Below are 21,667 nucleotides of genomic sequence, written 5' to 3'. Positions count from 1 at the left end.
TTTTTTCTCAGCAAACTGTACAAACCCAAATCTCTTTTTGATTTTCAAGGAAACTAGATTCCTGCCAAATTTTGAGTCTGGACAATAAATAGATACTTTGTCCTAGCTTCTTTCTGGAATCATTTCGGGAATATTTTCCACAAGCATCACAGATACAGGAATGAACCGGCAGCTAGTGAACATTTTGACAACCTTGTTTGCATTTTTCTTAGAGACAAACCACTTCAGGTAGGTGAAACGACTTTGCATGCTGATATTTTCCACATGAAAACTGTTTGAAAGAGAACGTGTCATGTAATTTTTATCTGTTTTTCTATGTCTTGGACAATATTATGCTAATTTTATAAAGGAGAGTTAGAGTTCTTTTGTTCTTTTAAAAAGCTTAATTATGGTGGGAAGGTGGTAAATTTTCACAAAGGCAAGTTTTACGATGCATAATCCTACTTTATGCACTTGAATGCTTTTTCACAGCCAATGTGATATTAAGATACTCTGATGAGTTGCATGCTCTTTATATTTATATATAATGGTGATTTTTCTGTTTGTTTGTTTTCAAATTCTTCTGTAAGTCATTTAAAGGGATTTTTGAATGCAATGCTTTTCATATGGTGCAACTGATTGAATTAATTTGCTAGGAGCATGCTCATTTTATATAAAATATAAAAGAACCCAAATTCTTAGCCAACTTGGGACTTCTATTGTATTTCAGTAACTAGATGCATACTATGAGAACTACAATTCAGGAAATTTCTTGTAACATCAAAAACATTTAAAAACTCATGCTATCACTGTAGTCTACTGTTCAATAAATTTAGAAATGTTATTGCCTATCAAAACTAAATTAATATGACATCTTTGTATTTATCCATGCATGAGAAATGGACTATGCATAATTAAAATAAGCAAGAAATCATTTGCATGCTTGCATTTTCTACTTAATTTATAAATCATTTAATCAATTGATACCTCAAAATATCAGATTATTAGTAGTAAGTGAAATAGCCATCCTAATGGCTAAGAGGTTCTAAGACAAGATAGAGATAAGAGATGTTCGTACAACAAAGTATAGGACTCTTCATTTAATTTTCACCAAATTTTATGGTATTTTTTCACAGAACCAAGAGAAATGGAACATATAGCAATAATGCTATGAGTACTGGGAAAACCCTCTATGTTCCTTTCAGGTTCACACCTCCTACTATGATTAAGAAAAATCGTAGGCTGGGTTTTATTAGAATCATCATCATCATCATCTTCATCACCACCACCATCACCATTATAATCAAATAATACTTGATTAATCAGATGAATCTGCTTATGGGAATGTGAGTATTTCTAGGTGATTGTGTCAATTTTAACTTTTACCAAATGTTTGTATCATCTTTGCACTTATATTTAATATTACTTCTTTGAAAAACTGTCAAGAATGTGGTATTTTCTTAGTGATAAGAATTAACAAGATTATTTGTTAAACTATTGAAAATAAAGCTTGAAAATACATATTTTGTGGAAGAAATCAACATTCAGTCAACAATTATGTATTGTGAAAGAATTCATTTCATTACAAACCAAATATACTCTTTTTATAAGCCTTTTAAGGAAAATAAAAATCTGAGAAGTTGTCCAATTACCATTTAGTGTCTTAACAATGCAAAAGACAAACAGAATTAGAAGTTCTTTTTCATGAATACTTTACTAGAAAGTCAACAATTTAAATGCTAATATATAAATAACAATGATAAAATAAAATAGAAGTACAGACATGCTCATTGTTGACCTATTTTAGAATGAAGTGAAATTTACAAGTGAAGATTTTCTTTTAGACAACACATTGAAAATAGCTGAAAGTTGGAACAGAATCTAGCAGGTGAGAAAATAAGCAATGAGATAATTAGTTCATAGTTTACTTTGTTCTGCCCATCTTATTTTATATATATATGTATACATACATACATATATATTATATATGTGTGTGTGTGTGTATATATATATGTAGAAGACTTACATTAAGGGCTGAAATGCTGGAAGAACATTTTGAAAATCATGGGGAAATGAGACAATCACATAAATTTTAGAAATTATTATCATTTCCCTGATGATACTAGAAAGAGCTTTATATATCCATAAAATCTATAACCTAAAGCTATGCATGCTGTGTCATCTTAAACATCTTATGGCAAAGTTTGGTAACTTAGGAAATATGACTCAGGATTTATACCCTTCACACTTAAAGTTACCTCAAGACCATATACAAGTTAGGAAGTTAACCAAAAAGTTTATAATTTTTTTCTTATTAATATATCAAATATATTTATAAAACACGATGTCAAACATTCTGTGAATATTAGTTCTCAGGTGATAAGAATGGAATTGTTGCTAAAAGAGTTAATGATGTGTTTAGGGCGGCTTTCTGCAAAGACCATGACTCCAGGTCTGGAAAACAACCTTCACAGACCCTATCTCCTTCAGATTTCTTGGACAAATTAATGGGAAGGACATCAGGATATGACGCAAGAATCAGGCCAAATTTTAAAGGTAGGTTTCACTTAAATTTATGTTAATTAAGCTTATGGAAAGTCCAGATGTTTGAATACACTGAAAAAAAAGTTTTCAGGACTTTTTATTACAAAATGAAAACAAAAAGCACAGTATTCATTTCATTTTCCCATTTTTTCGAACTAGTTGATTTAATAGCTTAAATTTTATGTGTTGTTTGCACACAAACACATAAACTTGCAAAAACTTTCCTCGTTTGTGTTATGTTCCACAAGGAAAACTAAAATCTGAGATTATTGCCACATTCCCTATGTTATCTTGAGTGGGAGTGTGACCAGAAACGAATATAAGAGCAAATGATGGACTTGATTTATATGAATGATTACACCAAGGTCTTTGGTTTGGGTTTTAAATACCTACCCCTAAAATGAAGTTTAAAATTCAATATATAACATGCCATTATATATACTTTCAAGCCCTCATTTTTAAACCTTGTGAGAAAAGGCTCTAATTGAATATATTACAAACTATTGGTTCCTCTTGTTTAAGCATTCTCCTTGTTTATTTGAAATTATTTATCAGAAATTAACAAAGAAGATCATAGAATTGTAAAGTGCATATGTCAAAGATGGTGGATACTTTCTTTGTTTGATTAGAAACAAACCAAAAACTTTGGTGTTTTTGTATGTTTAACATTAAAAAATGTAATTAATAGTCTGCAAAAATTACTTTTGATCTATTTGATTAATTTTTATTCTGAATCAGAAAAATACTGAAATAAGAAAGAACCAGTTATTTATTGAATTGTTTTGATGTTTTAATTTTAAAACATATTTTAAATAAGTGTATTTTATTTTTTAATTTAAAATAATGCTGTGTGAAATATTTATAATATTTTATAAAATGATAAACCTATGCTGGTCTAGGTATTATGTCATAATTCATGCATTGCTTTGGTTTTGCTTATTAACTATTTAATTGGATTGCTTTCCTTGAGGGTTGATTAATTTTTATTATTGGCAAATATGAGCATGAAAACTAAATTCTAAATTCCTTTCTTTTTTAAATGTTGCACCTCTGAATATACCCAGCAAAGGGCACATTACTTAAGGAAACATATCAGATTTTTGACAAAACAAATATTTTGATTTATATATTAAATATAAAAGAGAGACAACAGAACTTAGTTCAAAGATCGATTTTCCTAAAAATTTTCATGTTCACCCCATTTCATATTAATTTTATGGTCACTGGAAGTCAATATTTGAAATAAAATCCTATGAGTAACTAGTTGAGAATCAGCTTTGTCAATGAAACTGCTCACTCATACATTTATTCACTGAGCCATCTAATGACTTTTTAATCTGAACTACATGCAAAAAACTAACTACTGCATGCTTTGAAAACTTGAGAGGTGTAACAGGTTTGGATGCTACCACCAAAAATTTCAGTGGAGAGAGATGTTACATAAATACATATATAATAATATAATACATAATATTAGATGGAAAGAGATAACTAGTTAATAGTTAAGTAACATTAGGAAGTACAGATAAAATACTACAGGATTCCAACAAAAGGAAAGATCATTTTCTATTAAGTGATTCATGGAAAGTTTCATAGAGGAGGACCAGAGATGGAATTGTTTCAAGTTTATGAGAATCCTGTTTAATAGCAGTTATTAACATTATTTTCCAGAAATAATTTTCTAAAAGGGAGGAAAAGGGCAAAGAGTAATAAAACAAACACCCATGTTGTTAGTGCTATTTTCAGTTCAGTTCAGTTCAGTTGCTCAGCCATGACCAACTCTGTGACCCCATGGACTGCAGCACGCCAGGCCTCCCTGTCTATCACCAACTCCCGGAGCTTCCTCAAACTCACGTCCATCGAGTCAGTGATGCCATGCAACCATCTCATCCTCTGTTGTCCCCTTCTCCTCCCACTTTCAATCTTTCCCAGCATCAGGATCTTTTCTAGTGAGTCAGTTCTTCGCATCTACTTTAAGTGACCACATAGAATAAGCAATAATTTCCACACAGTTTTTTTTTTTTTCTGGTTCTTTTGGGGATGTCACTCTTTGGAAATGACATTTCTCATGATTCTAAAGAATAAATAGATGAGGAGAATATCAAGTATAGCAAAGCATGGCCATGTTTTTGAGATCTGTCCTAAAGACCCAAGTACAGGATGTTTTAAAGACTTATCAAAGGGAAATAGGTGAATATCACTTAGGACTCTTAACATTAATGAGCTTTACTGACTTTTCTCTCCCTTTCCCTTTAACTCTCACTTCAATGAACCCTGATACTCTTTCATAAATGTTACTTACATGGACCATTTATATCAGAACAATTACAGAACAGCTCCCATAATTCTCTTTACTGTGAGGATTTTGGTTTTTCCTGGATGTAAAACGTTCCCCACTATTTTAGACAGATGTGATCTTCCCTCATTAGTGTTCCCATAGAACTTTATATGTCTAATATAGTTCTATTGCATATTTATGATTTATCAACCCATCCCCATACCACACCTTATTTTATATCTATATATATGAAAAGAAGCCACCCTTTTCTCCAGAATGAGGAAATAAGGACCAAGAAAGAAAGGAAAATGCTGATCAATTTTTGAAAATTAGTGCTTACAATAAATTGTAGTAGAAGTTGAGGGCAGCGGGAACATTTTTAAGAAACGAAGTATAATTCACGCACAGTTTTTGTTAGTTTTAGGTGTACAGCAGAGTGATTCAGGTTTTTTTGCAGATTATATTCCATTATAGGTTACTATCAGATATAGGGTACTATCAGATATTGGCAAGGGGTGGGAACTTCTGAGGAACCCACCAGTGGTTCTAGTGGCTAGCAAAGATGATTTTAGCTGAGTTGAGGAGAAAGAAATAAGAGATAATAAGGAACTTGTAACAATAAGGAGACTAGGAAAACTATCGGAGAAGGCAATGGCACCCCACTCCAGTACTCTTGCCTGGAAAATCCCATGGACGGAGGAGCCTGGTAGGCTGCAGTCCATGGGGTCGCTAAGAGTCGGACACGACTGAGCGACTTCACTTTCACTTTTCCCTTTCATGCACTGGAGAAGGAAATGGCACCCCACTCCAGTATTCTTGCCTGGAGAATCCCAGGGACGGCGGAGCCCGGTGGGCTGCCGTCTATGGGGTCGCACAGAGTCGGACACGACTGAAGCGACTTAGCAGCAGGAAAACTATAGTACTTACTATAGCTGATTAGCAATGTATCAATGAGAAATTTTATATAGTAGATAGATATGAAAGGTGATTAGGAAATGTGATTGTATCTGGAATAGTGATAGACTCCCTATAAATGCCAAAACTAAACTGACTATGATAACAATAAACATGGTGACAATGAAGACAATGATATTGAAAATAACAATAATGATGATAAATAAGAAGACAAAAGGGCATAATCTGACCAAAAGAATACAAGGAAAAGCCAAATATGGGCTGTTGAGAAAAAGGGAATGGCTTTTCTAGAAGCTGTAAGAAATAATAGCACATTTCTCTGTTTTCTTTGATGTCATGTACTGGCATGGGGAAAAAAGCGTATATGCACAATTTTTCTTATTGGAAGAAATTTTTTCCTACATACTTTCAAGTCAGTAAAATATTTCATGTCTATTCCATATCCCTAATGGGCTCTGAAAGATGTCGTAATGGGCATATATACAAGGAAGGAAGATGGATGTATGCTAGAAAAGGGAGCCAGAAATGATTCAGACTTAGACTCTGTAATTGAGAGCCATTCTTAGAAACTATCGGAAAAAAATAGCTTTTCTGATGTGCTGAAGCATAGTGTATAAACAAAGTCATGAGTCAGAGCTGCCAATTGCATTCCATCTATGAGATCCACAGAGACTTGGGTCAGATCTCGTCAAAACATAAATTTTGAAAATCCTCACTTCAGATAAAAACACAAGCTATATCTACTCACAATTACCGGTGTTGAAACCATGGTAAATGTTGATTCTGTGTCAACAGAGAAGCCTCTTTCCCCACTTGGGTGATTTGTCTCATTCTCAGTTGATTTATCATGGTGTTATTCCATCATCCTATCAGATATTCCTTTGTCAGTACTATTGTATCTTGAAAATGCCACTTTAAACATTAAGCTTTTCAAGAAGCCAAATGAAATGCTTAAACCTGGGCAAAATGCATTAGTTCTGATTTTCTCTCTTTGAAACAAAGCCTTTATCTATTTTAACGAAATTTTCTTTGAAAAGAAAATTAACTTAGAGTTATATCCTAAGTTTCATCCCAATGTGAATAAATGCATTTCACCAGAACATTCATTTTGGGATAGGATCTGGAATAGATAATGCCAGGAGGTAATTATTCCCTCCACTTTTTTGTGTATGCTGTGCACACTGATTTTTTCCCCATATCTGGAGACCTAAATTTGAAAGTGTGATGTGTGACATTAAAACCTACATTTGCATGCAATATGGTTTCCTTTATTTTCCAAGGAGTTATCAGCTCAAAAGGTATTTCAGATGCAAGTAAGAAACAGATTGACTTCCAAAAACCTCGAGGTCTTCAGGTTTCTCCCCTTGAAAAGTCTCTTGTCTGTAGCCAACAGGAGCTCAAGATCACGTGCTGTGCTTATCAATTCCTGTAGGGCATGACCTGAGCACAAATGTCCAGCAGGGACACTTGGAAAGAGTAATTCTCTCAGTTGGTGGTAATGAAGCCCTAGCATAATCATTTCTTTGATCACCCTGGTAGATGCAGGCATCAGATATCACCATGGATTCTGAGAAAAAGAATAGAACGCTTACAAATATCAGAAATATTTTTTGCAGAAGTATTTGACTTGAATGCAGAAAGTAGTCGAAACCTTAAGACACCTAAAAGGGTACAGCCATTTTAGAATCACACAATAGGAGATAAAAGAGGGAAATGGTTACTGAAAGGAAAGTCTGGATGTATCAAAGAGAAATTTATATGATAGTTTTATTCAGGTATGATGTAGATGAATATCCAAAATCCACTAGCTGTGTCACAAGTTATTTTAGCTTCATTTGTATATGCTAGGCTGCTATGATGGGCCTGCAAGGTGCTTGTCAGGAATTTGAGGTCACACTCTGGCAATGTCTACTCCAAAGTATCAGTTCATTTATTGAAGTCTGTCTTCCATCCCACGGTGACAGAGTAGTAGGGTGGGAGGGGTCTTGGACTTGGATCCAGAAAACCCACGTACACCTCCTGGTTCAGCCACTTTGGAGAAGAGATGTCTCCATCTCTCTATGACTCAGGTTTTATTCTGACTTTGCTCACCTCATTTGGGTTCTTCTGAATATCCAATGAAATCATAAATCTGAATGATTTGCTTCTAACTATTAAAATCATTACAAGTAATTTGAATTATTATCACCAGTCTTCCATTTCTCTATTATAACTGACACTGACTATGTATTCTCAAAACTTACCCTTCATGGTGATTGGATCCTTAAAAGTTGTTTGAATTTTTTTTTAATGGGAAAAAAAGAGTCAAAGAAGTTCTAGCATTTTAGAGTCCTACACCACAGTAACCAGGATGTAGATGTCATGTCTCAGCTGGTTCTTTTATTATTAGTCCGGTGGGAAAATTTTCAACCTGAGAGGGCTATTTCAAATTCCTAAGTATGAAACAAAGAGGGAGCCATTTGTGTGAAGGAATTATCTTTATCAAATCTTTATTCAAACCTTATCCTTGATTATTTTCTTAGATTCATTTTTTAAATGAACCAAGTAAAAGACATAGAACCAATTTTGCTTGGTCTAGAAAGGACTCTGAATTTGATGCAAGATATATGACTGTCATTTCTGATGTATTTTCTTGTCCAGTTACTGCAGTTGCAAGGGTCACTGCACAAACGTGCTGAATTGATTTCCAATTTTAGAATACGTATTTTAAAAAGAACATTTAGTCTCTGCAACATGGCAGGTTAAGAGCACTGGAAATGGAAGCCCATAATTTAGTTTTTGAGAATGTATTGCTCCTTGGTTGATTCTGGGTGACTTCATATCTTTAATTTTCATTATTGAAAGAGCCTAAACATTTTATCCTGAGTTCTATAGTGCTTTCTGTTACTCCCCATGCTGAAGAACAATTCAGTCCATTTTGTTGATGATCTGAGGCCTCGTTTTAAGAAATAATGGCATATATATCAGGGTGTCTCAGTACTTAAAGAGTGGACATTATAATGTGTCTAGTTGGTGTAATCAGGTTTAGAGAAAAACAGTTATTAGCTTGTTCTTGGTGGTGTTGGATATTTTTCTTGCTGTGTTGGATCAGACATGTTCAGTCTTAAAAATAAAAATATAGTTGACTAAGCCTCATTATAAGGTCTTTGGAAGCATTCTGCATTCTCCTCGGAGTTAACACCTAAGAGGCATCTTGACTGTAGGAGGCAACATTTTCTCATTGACTTCTTTCTTGAGAGGACTACTCTGAACACTTGTGACTGATTGCAGATACTTTAAGCCACGTGAAGCTCACTAAAGGAGGGACATGAGTAAAAAGAATAGGTCTCTAACTGGTATTCTTAACTGTGAAGGACCTGTAAGAATAAAGTAACTAGATCTCCATTTTGGAGTTCTAGTCTGGCTAGCCAACCAAATGGAGAAGGCGATGGCACCCCACTCCAGTACTCTTGCCTGGAAAATCCCATGGACAGAGGAGCCTGGTGGGCTGCAGTCCACGGGGTCGCCAAGAGTCGGACACGACTGAGCAACTTCATTTTCACTTTTCACTTTCATGTATTGGAGAAGGAAATGGCAACCCACTCCAGTGTTCTTGCCTGGAGAATCCCAGGGATGGCGGAGCCTGGTGGGCTGCCATCTAGGGGGTCGCACAGAGTCAGACACGACTGAAGCGACTTAGCAGCAGCAGCAGCAGCAGCCAACCAAATGTGGTCAGGGAGCAAGTACAAGAGGGAAAGTGGACACTCTCTCTGACTCATGTCTTGGCTTATGCACCCACCACTCCTTTATGAAGTACATGAGTACACCAAATGGTGGCTCTGTTTCATTAACATATCCATCCAAGAGGGAAAAATAAAATCCTGGGTCAAGTCAAACTGTGGAAACCGAATAGGCAGTTACCATGAATGTGACTGAATAAGTCGTTTTCCATTTTTTTTTTTCCTGTTGGGAGGTGGCTCATACTTTCTTGAAAAATAAGCTACACCTGCCCATGCATTGTCAAAGTAACAGAATAAATTTGCACCAAGGGAGCACATATGTGAGCACAAAAATTACATGTAAAGGTTTTCCACCTTTATATTTCAATCTAAACCCGCAATTCTTTTGTTTATTCCTTTAATAAATAAGCAGTGAGCAGTATCTATGTGCCAGGAACCATGTTCCTTGCTAAGTATACAGTGGTAAACAGAAAGTTAAGCTTTTAAATGTCAGTTCTCACTTCAGTAAAAGCTGGAATATAATTTGTAAGTTTAATGCTGTACCATCCAGGATCTTTGCAGGAAAGAGATGGCACATTCCAACAGGGTGTGGGAGAGTTTGGAAAAAACCAATCCCTAAAGGGAGAATGTAGTACTCTGGGACTGTCAACAGTAGACCTGAAGAGGCGAGTAAGGGAGTGGCTGCCAGAACCTAGAGAAAGTGGCTCTACAGAGAAGCTACGCAGTGACATCTATGGAGCAAAAGAGTCAATATGTGCTGGCTTAGCAAGGAGGAAGCTAGTGAATAAATATTCTGACCTTACTCTCCTCCTGCATTCCATTTTCTTGTGGACCATCTCATTGGCCAAATCCAACTAGAAGTCTGAGGGCAAGGGAGCTCAATGATGTAAACCTAGAAGGTCAGCTTCCCAGAGTACAGAGAAGAACAAAAAAGAGAAGACAGAATCTTGAAATGGGTGGGGAGTGGAAGATAATCAGCACGAAGTCAGCTTATGAGCCAAGCCACCCTTCAGCTTCAGGTGATCAAACAGTTCCCAAACTGACAATAGGTTTAATAAGTCTTCCTTTGTCACTCTCGAGAAAGGAGGGGAATGAGAATGGGCTATCACCTGGATTTATTATCCCGATAGATACATGATACCTCCAAAAGCAGAGGAGAGAGGGGAAGATAATGGAACGTGATAGTTCTGTTTCCTAAACAGACGAGTTGAAGAGGTGCAAAGGGGTGGGGGCGAAGAGGGAAAAGGAAGGAGAGAGAGGTCTTCCTGTGGAATATACAAAAATAATAGTTTCCTTTCTCTCTGATTTAACATGTTTATATGTTTGCTAATATTGTTGTGTTTGCCCCTCAGTAATCTGCGCCCCCCCCCCGCCCCCACCCCGGGCTTCCCATGCTGGAATGTGTTGTGGGCTTAGATTTGAAGCACAAGACTTAAATGCCAAGTCTCTTGGGGCAGCATTTCTGAGACACAGCCTTTCCTCCTTGCTCTTCTGTCCGTACAGAGCTGAAGAAGAAGTGTTAGAAGCCTAGGGACAGAGAAGTGTGTGTTCTGAGGAAATGGTGGGTCTAAGGGACAGTTGCTTGTTTTCCACTGCTTGGTTGGTTTGATTACTGCACCTAAAATACAGCTACTTATCATGGCAATTCTAACTACTTTAGGAAAACCTCAGAACCACTTTATCACCTAATTTTTCTTTCACTTTTAAAACCCAAGTGTACATAGAAGATAATATAATCTATCTTCTGCTTTATTTACATTTAAATACTTCAAGATGTGGGTTTCTAAGAACAAATTCATACCGGACAAGGCAGCTGAGATTTCTTTTATCAGGCTTTCTCTTAGAAATAGCATTCTTGGCACCCTTTCCCCTTAAATGTATTCAGAAACAAGGAGTCTGTTTATTTAGCTTTGAACCTCCAAGTCTGAAAAGTGAAGGATACACACATTTGGTAAACCACACTGTAACAACCCCAGTAAGATGATATAATTCAGGATAATTTATTATATACTGGAGTTCTCACAACAGATTTCTCATATTCTACTTTGTCCTTTGAGTTAATTGTGATTTTAATATGTGAATGTTGTATAGAGTATGCCAAGTCAAATGACTTAGGATTTAATGCTAAACCAAACTGGCAACCAATCATATGTGTTTCTCAAACCATGCTTTTCAGAACACCTGCTTTAGAGCCATGCGACTCCTGTTAAAAAGGCACAGAGCTGGTCCCACCTTTCCAACTCTACCTCTCTAAAATCAATGAATGATGGGATGTTTAAACATTCACTTTAACAAATTCATTACTCCCTATAGTTTAAGAACTACAGGTCCAGAATGAGAAATTTTTGCTCCCTTACCTGAAGAATAATATCTTCTTATAGTATTTTTCCCCAAGATACTGTGCTCCAGTATTGCCTTACCAAATAAAGGCGGGGAACATCCTACAAGAAAAACAATCTAAACTGAGACTCATGAGGCCTTGTTTTAATTACAGTTTTGCCCACTGTGACCTAGAGCATGCCACCCAACCTCTCCGAGATTAATTCTTGTCATCTCCAAAATAAAAGACTTGGACCAAGATGTCTATTTCACTTCTAATTTGGATAGTCCCTAGTCTTTACAGTCTAAGTTAATATTTTTGAGTATGTCCCTTTCTAAATTATTGATTCACCCACAGAAGAGCTTGGATGCAGCCAATCTTCCCAGAGAACTGGTCTCTGAGAAATTATTCTGCCCAGAATTCTTTACAGTTGCTTATATATTATTTCAATTCCCAATATTTCAAGGATGATCATTATTCTCTGGAAGACTCTGGAAACTTCTGAGAGGATTAGTGAAGGAATCAGCCATTCACAATTACTGTCTTGCTCTTAAAAGGTTTGCATGCAGCAAATTCATATACAGAGGCTGCTTCTAGGAAAAGTAGCTATCACGTTTCTTTAGTTCAGCATCTGGTCAAAGACGTTTCTCAAAACACTAGTCCCATGAAATGTTCTCAGATATAAGGTTTAAAATGTAAAATAAGAATGGAAATTCTGCAAAACATCCTCTAAGAGACTCCCAATATTCATTAGCATGTTAAAATGTTTTGAAAAAAAGCTACAGTAAAAATATACAAATAAATATTTTAAAAACTTTTCTTTTTAACACAAGGGCTTATCCTCCACGTATTTGATCATAGATTCCTTAAATGAGTAACATTCTCGGGAACTAGTGTTTTACAGACTATACTTTGGAAAATGTGGTCTTGGTAAAAACTATGGAACCAACTAAAAAAAATTTTTTTTACCATGAAAATAGCTGCTGCTGCTGGGAAAAAAATATATATATATAAAATATGATTTTCTGCTAGAAAGATCATATTCATAAGAGTGGGAAGGCCCCAGAATTCAGTCAACATGGCTTTTGTTTTGATGCATGGTCAACATTAGCATTCCGATGCCACAAGAGAATTACTCTACAAGTTAGATTATTATTGCAGACTATTTATCTCCTGCTTCATTTACATGAATAAATAAGCAAACAGTGGCATTTTGAAAAAACAAACATTGAAAACAAAAGAAAAGACATTAGTCAGTACAGCAAAATACTTTGATCTGATAATCACCTTCTGTTTTAGTCTTTATGATTCTTGAATGCTGAGTGACAAATATACACTTAAACAAGTGACCTTTAACCTTGAACTAAAGACATTTTTTTTCAGCAGAACATGACAAAATTTCATGGCTACATGGAAAATTTCCTTTTGGATTGCCATTCTCTTTCAGGCAGTTTTCCAAGATGAATAAATCTCGTATGATTTCCATTCAACTGTTCGTTAAGAATTTTTTCCCCATCACTTCTTTGAAATTAAGAAAATTTGAATGCATACTAAAAAAACCTTCATTTAACAATTGAAATTATGCAGTACTTATCTCAGTGTGTGTAGATTTAGGGTTAAGGTATTCATACTATTAAAATATATTCTAAGTTGGTCTGCTCAAAATTGATGCTTCATGTAGTTAGATATAAATTCCCAGGAAGAACTATTGAAAATTGTTTTCAAAGAAGACACAGAAAGAGAAATGTCTTTGAAATATCACTAAATGTCTTGAGAAAAGAGTTACCTATATAAAAAACTTTTTCATTACTAGTTCTTCCCTTATACTTTCTCTGAATTTGTCAAATAAGCAAGTATAATTTTTCTTCCTGTTTCTTATTTCAAGGTCTTGGTAAAATTTAGAAAACAAAGTAGGAGGTGGGGAAATACTAAACCTATGCATGTGTGCTCAGGCATGTCCGACTCTGTGTGACCCCATGGACTGTAGCCTGCCAGGCTCCTCTGTCCATGGAATTTTCCAGGCAAGAATACTGGAGTGGGTTGCCGTTTCGTACTCCAGGGGATCTTCCCAACCTAGGGATGGAATTCACATTTCCTGCATTAGCAGGCGGATTCTTTACCATTAAGCCACCAGGGAAGCCCAATACTAAAGCTACCTTAGCCTGAATGGCTCCTGATCCACATCATCTACAATTGACTCTTGAACAATGTGGGGTTGGGGTGCCAAATCCCAGCAGTTGAAAGTCCATGTGTAGCTTTACAGTGGGCCCTCTGTTATTCAAGTTCTGCATGGGTGGATTCAACCAAAGAGAGTGGAGTGTATACCACTATTGAAAAAATATTGCATATAAATGGATCCATCTAGTCCAAACTCATCTTGTTCAAGGGTCAACTGTATCTCATACAGTAGATGAAGACACACTGATGATGGAACTGCTACACATTCTATAGCAAACAAGCCCCTTATTTGAAACATTGCTTCAAGGTATCCATGTAATGGCATTGGTGCTGATATTCCACCGCACAACCCACAGATAATGGAATAGCAATTTTCCAGCTTTTCTGGTCATTGAGGGCTTCCCTCATAGCTCAGTTGGTAAAGAATCCACCTGCAATCAGGAGACCCCAGTTTGATTTCTGTATTTCTCCAGTATTCTTGGGCTTCCCTTGTGGCTCAGCTGGTAAAGAATCGCCTGCAATGCGGGAGACCTGGGTTCAATCCCTGGATTGGGAAGATCTCCTGGAGAAGGGAAACGCTACTCACTCCAGTATTCTGGCCTGGAGAATTCCATGGACTATACAGTCGGACACGACCGAGTGACTAGCAATTTTTTAGCTTTTCTGGTCACTGAAGGTTGGTATATATTGGACCTAGAAGAGGAACTGAGTGAAGATGAACTAGAAAGAAGTGATTTAGCACACACACATTTTTCTTGCTCTGTCTTCAGATTTTGTATCATATAGCCTGAGTGTCTGACTCAGATTCGTTGCTATCATTTGCTTCCAGTATCACTGCAGCTCCTCCATTTCTAGGAGGCAGATAGTGGCATTATACTGGGGGATTAGGAGATGGCTTTGCTTAATCCTTAGTTATAGAAGTCATGGGATATGAAGATAAGGATAACATTTTCCCTAGTATTTTCTGAAATTTGATAGTAAAATGATGCATGTAGTATCTTCTCAAAGTATAAAAATTTAAGAAGAGATTGTCTCTGTTTGAAAAGAAATGTCACAGAGGTCTAATGCCACACCTTGTGAATAGAAAACCCTGGCACCACAGTTTCTATTTTTTTCAGGAAGATTTCTTTTAATAGATAAAATGTCACTCTGCTTGTTCTCTCTAAAATTTGAGGTCATAGCTGTTAACAATAAGATTGCTATACTATTCAGCATTTATTTTCTCTGGAATATTCCTATTTTATTTTGAGTTAGTGACCTCTCTGTGACCAGTAGTGGCATAATTGACCTGACCCTTGCTAGACTAATCCTATATTATCAGACATGTTCCTCTAGTTCAAAATAGGAGGAATTACCCACAGTCTGGGATATGTATGCCTTTTATTTCCCCCAAGCACCTACATTTCCAATATTCACATTTGTTTATTGTGCACATATGCCTCATTTAAGCTCATCCTTTATTCAAATCTTCAGAGCAAATATTCCCACTTAAAACTCAGCAGGCAGCTTCCTGTTCCACAGATCTGATGCCAACTAAGTTTGTAACATGGAGGGCTTTCAGCAAAATGTATAAATCTCTGACTTGGGGCAAATATCCCAAAGCCCATAAAAAAAAGAATTTCCTCAGCAAGAGAATACACTTATCTCAAGGGAAAAAAATTCCACATTTCTACTTGTCAACAAGACTTTGCAAATGGCATAATCACACACACACACATAGACACACACACACATTTTTTATTTCCTGCCTATGGCAAACTGGGCTTGCATGAGTGAAAAGTCTTCTATAGCACCCATTCACCTCAACTGAATTCATTTAAGAGATGTCAGTGTACAGTTAACAGCAATATAGCTTGTGTGAAGGAATCTTTGAAGAACTCAGTGGAAGTGGATGAACATGCGAAGTGTCCATGCTTGAGTTATGCGTCCTTCACCGTGGGGCCTTCCTCACTCCTCCATACATTGAAAGAGCATAATTATTACATACGAATCCGAAACCAGATGCTAATAACATCTGCCACAATAAACTGCATATGTAAAGTCTCAAGGAAGCAGGTATCACCTCAGTGTCTAACTTTCCACATACATGTCAGAATAAATTATCTGCTTCAGTGAGGAAGTAAAGCAGTTGAGGGTATTAACAAAAAGTATCCATTAGTGACATCATGCAAAATTCCATATAAATCACAGAATAATGCCTCTGGAAAAAGTCACAGACTTTTGAGGGAGATGTGGCAGGTGCAGATAAAGCAAAGAAATATAGAGTGAATAATAAATAGATTCTTAAGGAAAGCTAAGATCAGAAATAAACTCTTATACTTTTTTGAGAAAATCCGTAGTGCAGCTGCTCCAGGGGGCCTGATTGGCTATGACTCTATCTGAATGCATAGGAAAAGCAAGCTGAGCTCTCATCCGAGGGAGTGAAGAGCTCAAAATGCTAGTATCCTTGAATTTCTAGACCTTTCCATGACTCTTAAAACTCTCCTGCAACTTCTCATCACTTCCAGATAAAGTCTATACACCAGTACATGGCTTACTGGGGTTTTCACAGTTAGACTTTTGACTACATCTGTTTGAGGTTGGGTTTCTGAGAAGCAGATGCTGTGTGGAAGCGATTTATTAAGGATAACTGAGCAAGGGAGACATATAAGACAGTGATGAAATCAGACAACAACGGGCGGTAAGAACCCAGTTAAGAGCACGATCTCAAGCCAAGCCCAATAGTGGGTGAGTGTGACTTGATCCCTCAAGGGAACTCTGAAGTGTAAGATATACCCCAGAGTTGTTCTGACTAGAGATAAGAGAGCTGACTATTCATATCCCCCTCTGTTAGTTATCGGGTAAAGATGGCCTCAGGATGTGTATGGGTGGGTAGGGAGAGTAGATTCCCAGATAGAAGGTGGGTAAAGTGAGCTCCAGTAGCTCTGGAACAGCCCTCTGTGAAAAACCACATGTTCTGGCTACTGGAAGCAAAAGCATGACATTTTGCCACATGCAGCAACATGGATGGACTTGGAAGGTATTGGGCTGAGATAAGTCAAACAGAGAAAGACAAATACTGTATGATATGACTTACACGTGGAATCTAAAAAATACAACCAACTAAGGAATATATCAAAAAAAGAAGCAGACTCACAGACCTAGAGAATAAACTCTTGGTTGCCAGTGGGAAGAGGGAATGGGGAAGAGGCAATACAGGGGTAGCGGATTAAGAGAAACAAACTACTATATATAAATAAACTACGAAGATATACTACACAACATGAGGAATATAGCCAACATTTTTAATAACTATAAATGGAGTATAACCTTTAAAAATTGTGGAATCCTATATTGTACACCTGTGCGTGCATGCGCACTCAGTTGTTCAGTCGTGTCCAACTCTTTGTGACCCTATGGGCTGTAGCCTGCCAGGCTCCTCTGTCCATGGGAATCTCCATGGGTTGCCTTGCTCTCCTCCAGGGGATCTTCCTGAGCTAGGGATCAAATCCCAGTCTCTTATGTCTCCTGCATTGGCAGGCGGGTTGTTTATCACTGGCACTACCTGGGAAGCCCTTACACCTGTAACTAATATTTTACATCAACGCTACTTCAATTTTCAAAAAAAAAAGCATACTGAGGTGAGAGGCACAAGATGGTAAATGGGATCCAAGGACCTTGGGAGGAGTATCAATATCACCCTCTTCAATGTCATCATTCTGCATCCCAAGCCATGCCTTCCCACTCTGTTCCAACCTCAATACCCTGTTTCCTGTTCCTCACACCTTTCATTCTTGTGCTTGGCACTTTCATTTCCCTTTACCATGCCTGCCTTTTCTTACCAGCCTAACTCTTACTCATCCTACAGACTTCAGCGTCAGTACCATTTCCTCTAGAAAGTTTCTTTTAAACTGCCAAGTCCATCCTCTCTTACGTGTGCAGTCGACAATCTCTCTTGTGACTGGCTGCTTCCTTGTCCCTTCCCCTCCTGGACCAGGTCAAGGAGGCCATAGACTGGGCTTATCTCATTCTTCATTGTTTACCTCCAATACATGACAGTAGACAAGGAGCCAATAAACAAGTATCAAATGAATATAAGAATTCATAACACCAATTATTAATCCCAGAATCTGAAAAGGTGGGTGGGGGTGAGCAACTGAACTAAAATAATAAATTATTATCTAATATTTGTGATTCTTTCAAAATGCATGAAGTCTTTTCCCATATATGATCTCATTTTACTCCTTAGGCATTTCTCATAATGGAAAGCAGCAGTAATTTTGGTCATCATTCTTGCTATTTAAGGGGGAGAAAAAGTTATCTTATTGCCAGACAGGATTTAGATCAACACTAACTCTCCAGATACATAAAGCCTAACATGGAGAGGAATATAAGTCATCATTTAGGTAATGATGACAATGACACTCATGCTTGACCTGCAATACTTTATTGAATATTTTTAACATAGATGTCCCCCCTTTTCTATATTACAGAATGATTCTAATTTATCTTCAAAGTTGCAGGGTTTTGTGTTTTTCCTGTCTTTGTAGGAGCTTAACAAATATTTAATCCTGACTGAATGGATTCATTCACATATAGATACATATCAAGCATTTACTATGTACATGGCATTGTACTAGGTATCAAGTAAAGGAGAATTAAGAATTGTTAACATACCAGTATTCTTATCCCCAGCCTTTCTATCCAGCCCCTTCTACTTTACCACTATTCCAGGACCAACATCCCATGTATAAAAAGCTTTATTTTCCATAACCAATATTGAATAGGGACGTATGGTGGCATTAAGGTTACTTAAATAGAGTCCACTGGCCTGAGGCAACTCTCCTCTTCAGTGCTTGAAATGTTTAGTAAGTAAAATCAATATACCCAATTGTTAACTTTTGGATATACCTGAATTACCAGTCATTTCCAACTGCTAAAGTAATGCTTGATGAGGGTGAAAGAGGAGAGTGAAAAAGCTGGCTTAAAACTTAGCATTCAAAAAACTAAGAGAATGGCATTCAGTCCCATCACTTCATGGCAAATAGATGGGGAAAAAGTGGAAAGAGTGACAGACTTTATTTTCTTGGGCTCCAAAATCACTGTGGACAGTGACTTCAGCCGTGAAATTAAAAGACATTTGCTTCTTGGAAGCAAAGCCATGACAAACCTAGACAGCACATTTAAAAGAAGAGACATCTCTTTGCCAACAAAGGTCTGAACAGTCAAAGCTATAGTTTTTCCAGTAGTCATGTAAGGATTTGAGAGTTGGACCATAAAGAAGGCTGAGTGCCAAAGAATTGCTTTGGAACTGTGGTGCTGAAGACTCTTGAGAGTCCCTTGGACAGCAAGGAGATCAAATCAGTGGATCCTAAAGGAAATCAATCCTGTGCATTCATTGTAAGGACCGACGCTGAAGCTGAAGCTCCAATACTCTGGCCACCTGATTCGAAGAGCCGACTTACTGGAAAAGACCCTGATGCTGGGAAAGATTGAGGGCAAGAAGACACGGGGGCGGCAGAGGATGAGATGGTTAGATAATATCACTGATTCAATGGAAATGAGTTTGAGCAAACTCCAGGAGATAGTGGAGGACAGAGGAGTTTGGCATGTTGCAGTCCATGGGGTTGCTAATAGTCGGAAACAACTTAGCGACTGAACAACAACAACAAAGCAATGCCAGATTTACTGGCATCATGGTTATAGCATTTAACTCCTTCCACCCAGTGAGCTTGTGGTTGATTCTTCTAAAGAATTCTCCTTTTGGGCCTCATCTGCCATTCTCATCAAAAATTGAAAAGTGGTTCTCAAGCTACAGGATTGTCCCATATTATGTATCAATGGACCAAAAATCTTTATAAATTCTGGGAAGCCCAACTAAGGTAGCTTCCACTAATGATAATGCTTCTATTTCTCTGGAGCCCTTTACATGTAGGAGCTCAATCTACAGAGGAGAAAAAGAAGTAGCTCTAGGCTTCATATAAAAGGTAATGTTTAGTTGGGTCTTGAGAGATGAGTAGGCATTCAAGGAATGGAAAAGGGAACTTCAGGTAGGGAATTCTCATGTCTGGAAAGAATTTGGCTAGTATGGGGGATAATAAAACATGAGTATACCCAAAGAAAGTAAAAGGAGGGAAGTCATAAAAAATGAGGCTAGAGAATAAAGCTAGTTAGAGCTAGAGAGTCAAGTTGATTATTAAGGCATTCAGATCTAACTGTAGGTAACAGGAAGGCACATCAAGATTTTTAAGCAGAGAAGGGGTATGATTAGATGTAGATTAGATTCTAAGAAGATAACTCAAGATGCCTTTAGAAGGATATACTAGAAAGATGGTGGATCAGGATATCATGACAATCATTCACAAGAGAGAAATGATGAAAGTTCAGGCTTCAGCTGTGGGATTGGAAAGGAGAGGCTAAATTAACAAGATAAAGTGAAAGTGAAAGTGAAGTCGCTCAGTTGTGTCCGCCTCTTTGCAACCCCATGGACCGCAGCCCTCCAGGTTTCTCTGTCCATGGGATTTTTCAGGCAAGAGTACTGGAGTGGGGTGCCATTTCCTTCTCCAGGGGATCTTCCCAACCCAGGGATTGAACCTAGGTCTCCCGTATTGCAGGCAGACACTTTACCATCTGAACCACCAGGGAAGCTAATTAACAAGATAAATGGAAGTCAAAATGCATTAAAAAGTATATAGAGGGTACAAGAGGAAGTGTAATGTTTGACTCAAGGTTCCAAGTTAGGCAGCTGAGCAGATGATGCTCTCATTTGCTCAAAGAGGAGATGTTAAAGGAGGAAGATGCTGAGGAAAATAATGAGTTCAGTTTTGAGCATGTTTTTCAGATGACCGCCACAAATTCATGTGTCTAATCTGCTGTTGAAAATGTTAATCTGGAACTAAAAACAGATGTTGGGGCTATCAATGTAGGAATGGAGTCATTCGATCATGGTAGTATTAATTCAGATCACTCAGTGCAAATGTGTAGAATGAAGAGAGGAGTAATGATGAGACTTCCATGAACATGAACAATGATGGCATGGGGGCAAAAGAAGGACTGGACAAGAAATATGAACACATGGTCAGAACATCTGGAAGAGAATCAGGAAAAGATGTAGTCATTGGTGTCAAGGGAAGGGAAAGCTTTTGAGTAAGGAAATCAAACCTGCCAAGTGCAGCAGGAATGCTGAACAGAAAGAAGTAAGGAAATGGGCAACGAGATTTGGTCAGTGGGACATTTTTAACCTTAGTGAGGGTAATATCTCTAGAGCAGTGAGACCAAAGCCCAGATTGTAGCTGGTTATAGAGTGAATGAGATCAGAGAAAGTGGGAGGAAGTGTCTGTGTAGATTTCTCATTTAAAAGACTAATGCCAGACAGAAAAAGGGAGATTAGATATTAATTCACAAAGTTTGAGGGAAGGGAGGTTTTTTGTTTTGTTTTTGCTTTTAATATTAAAATGGCCTCTTTTCTTGGTGAAGCAGTGCTCTGTCATCTGGCACAGATGGGCCACCACCACCAGCTGGGCTGGCTGGTCCTGAGTATAGTCAGCACGAAGCTGAAAAAGAGCACTAGGCCCTTGGTGCTTTGTCTTGATGGCCTTATTTACCATCAGGACAGACCACCCAGACATTCAGGAAACACTTGTAAAATTTAAATACATCATAAAATAGAGTTTTCTACTAAAATGTACTTCTCAGTAAGCTTATTGAGTAGGAAGAATTTTTTAATGTATTTTAAATGTAAGACTCAGAAGATGA

The 21,667-nt window shown here is 37.3% G+C and overlaps 2 protein-coding genes across 3 annotated transcripts in view; one reads left to right on the top strand and one right to left on the bottom strand.

The window, feature by feature from the left end:
• Window positions 1-21,667, bottom strand: part of LOC145536274 (uncharacterized) — a 401,900-nt gene that overhangs the window by 125,359 nt on the left and 254,874 nt on the right. The window lies entirely within an intron of this gene.
• GLRA2 (glycine receptor alpha 2) overlaps window positions 161-21,667 on the top strand; it is a 197,525-nt gene continuing 176,018 nt past the window's right edge. For both annotated transcript variants that reach the window (XM_081565319.1, XM_081565320.1), the window contains exons 1-2: window positions 161-228; window positions 2,402-2,535. In XM_081565319.1, the coding sequence (XP_081421445.1) occupies window positions 161-228; window positions 2,402-2,535 (202 nt within the window). The remainder of the gene's footprint in view (window positions 229-2,401; window positions 2,536-21,667) is intronic.

This window comes from Giraffa tippelskirchi, chromosome X (assembly GCF_054371585.1).
Source record: "Giraffa tippelskirchi isolate mGirTip1 chromosome X, T2T-mGirTip1v1.2.pri, whole genome shotgun sequence".
In the NCBI taxonomy this organism is placed as follows: Eukaryota; Metazoa; Chordata; class Mammalia; order Artiodactyla; family Giraffidae; genus Giraffa; species Giraffa tippelskirchi.
Note: the sequence above shows the minus strand (reverse complement) of the source record. Positions and strands in the feature narration are given on the sequence as shown.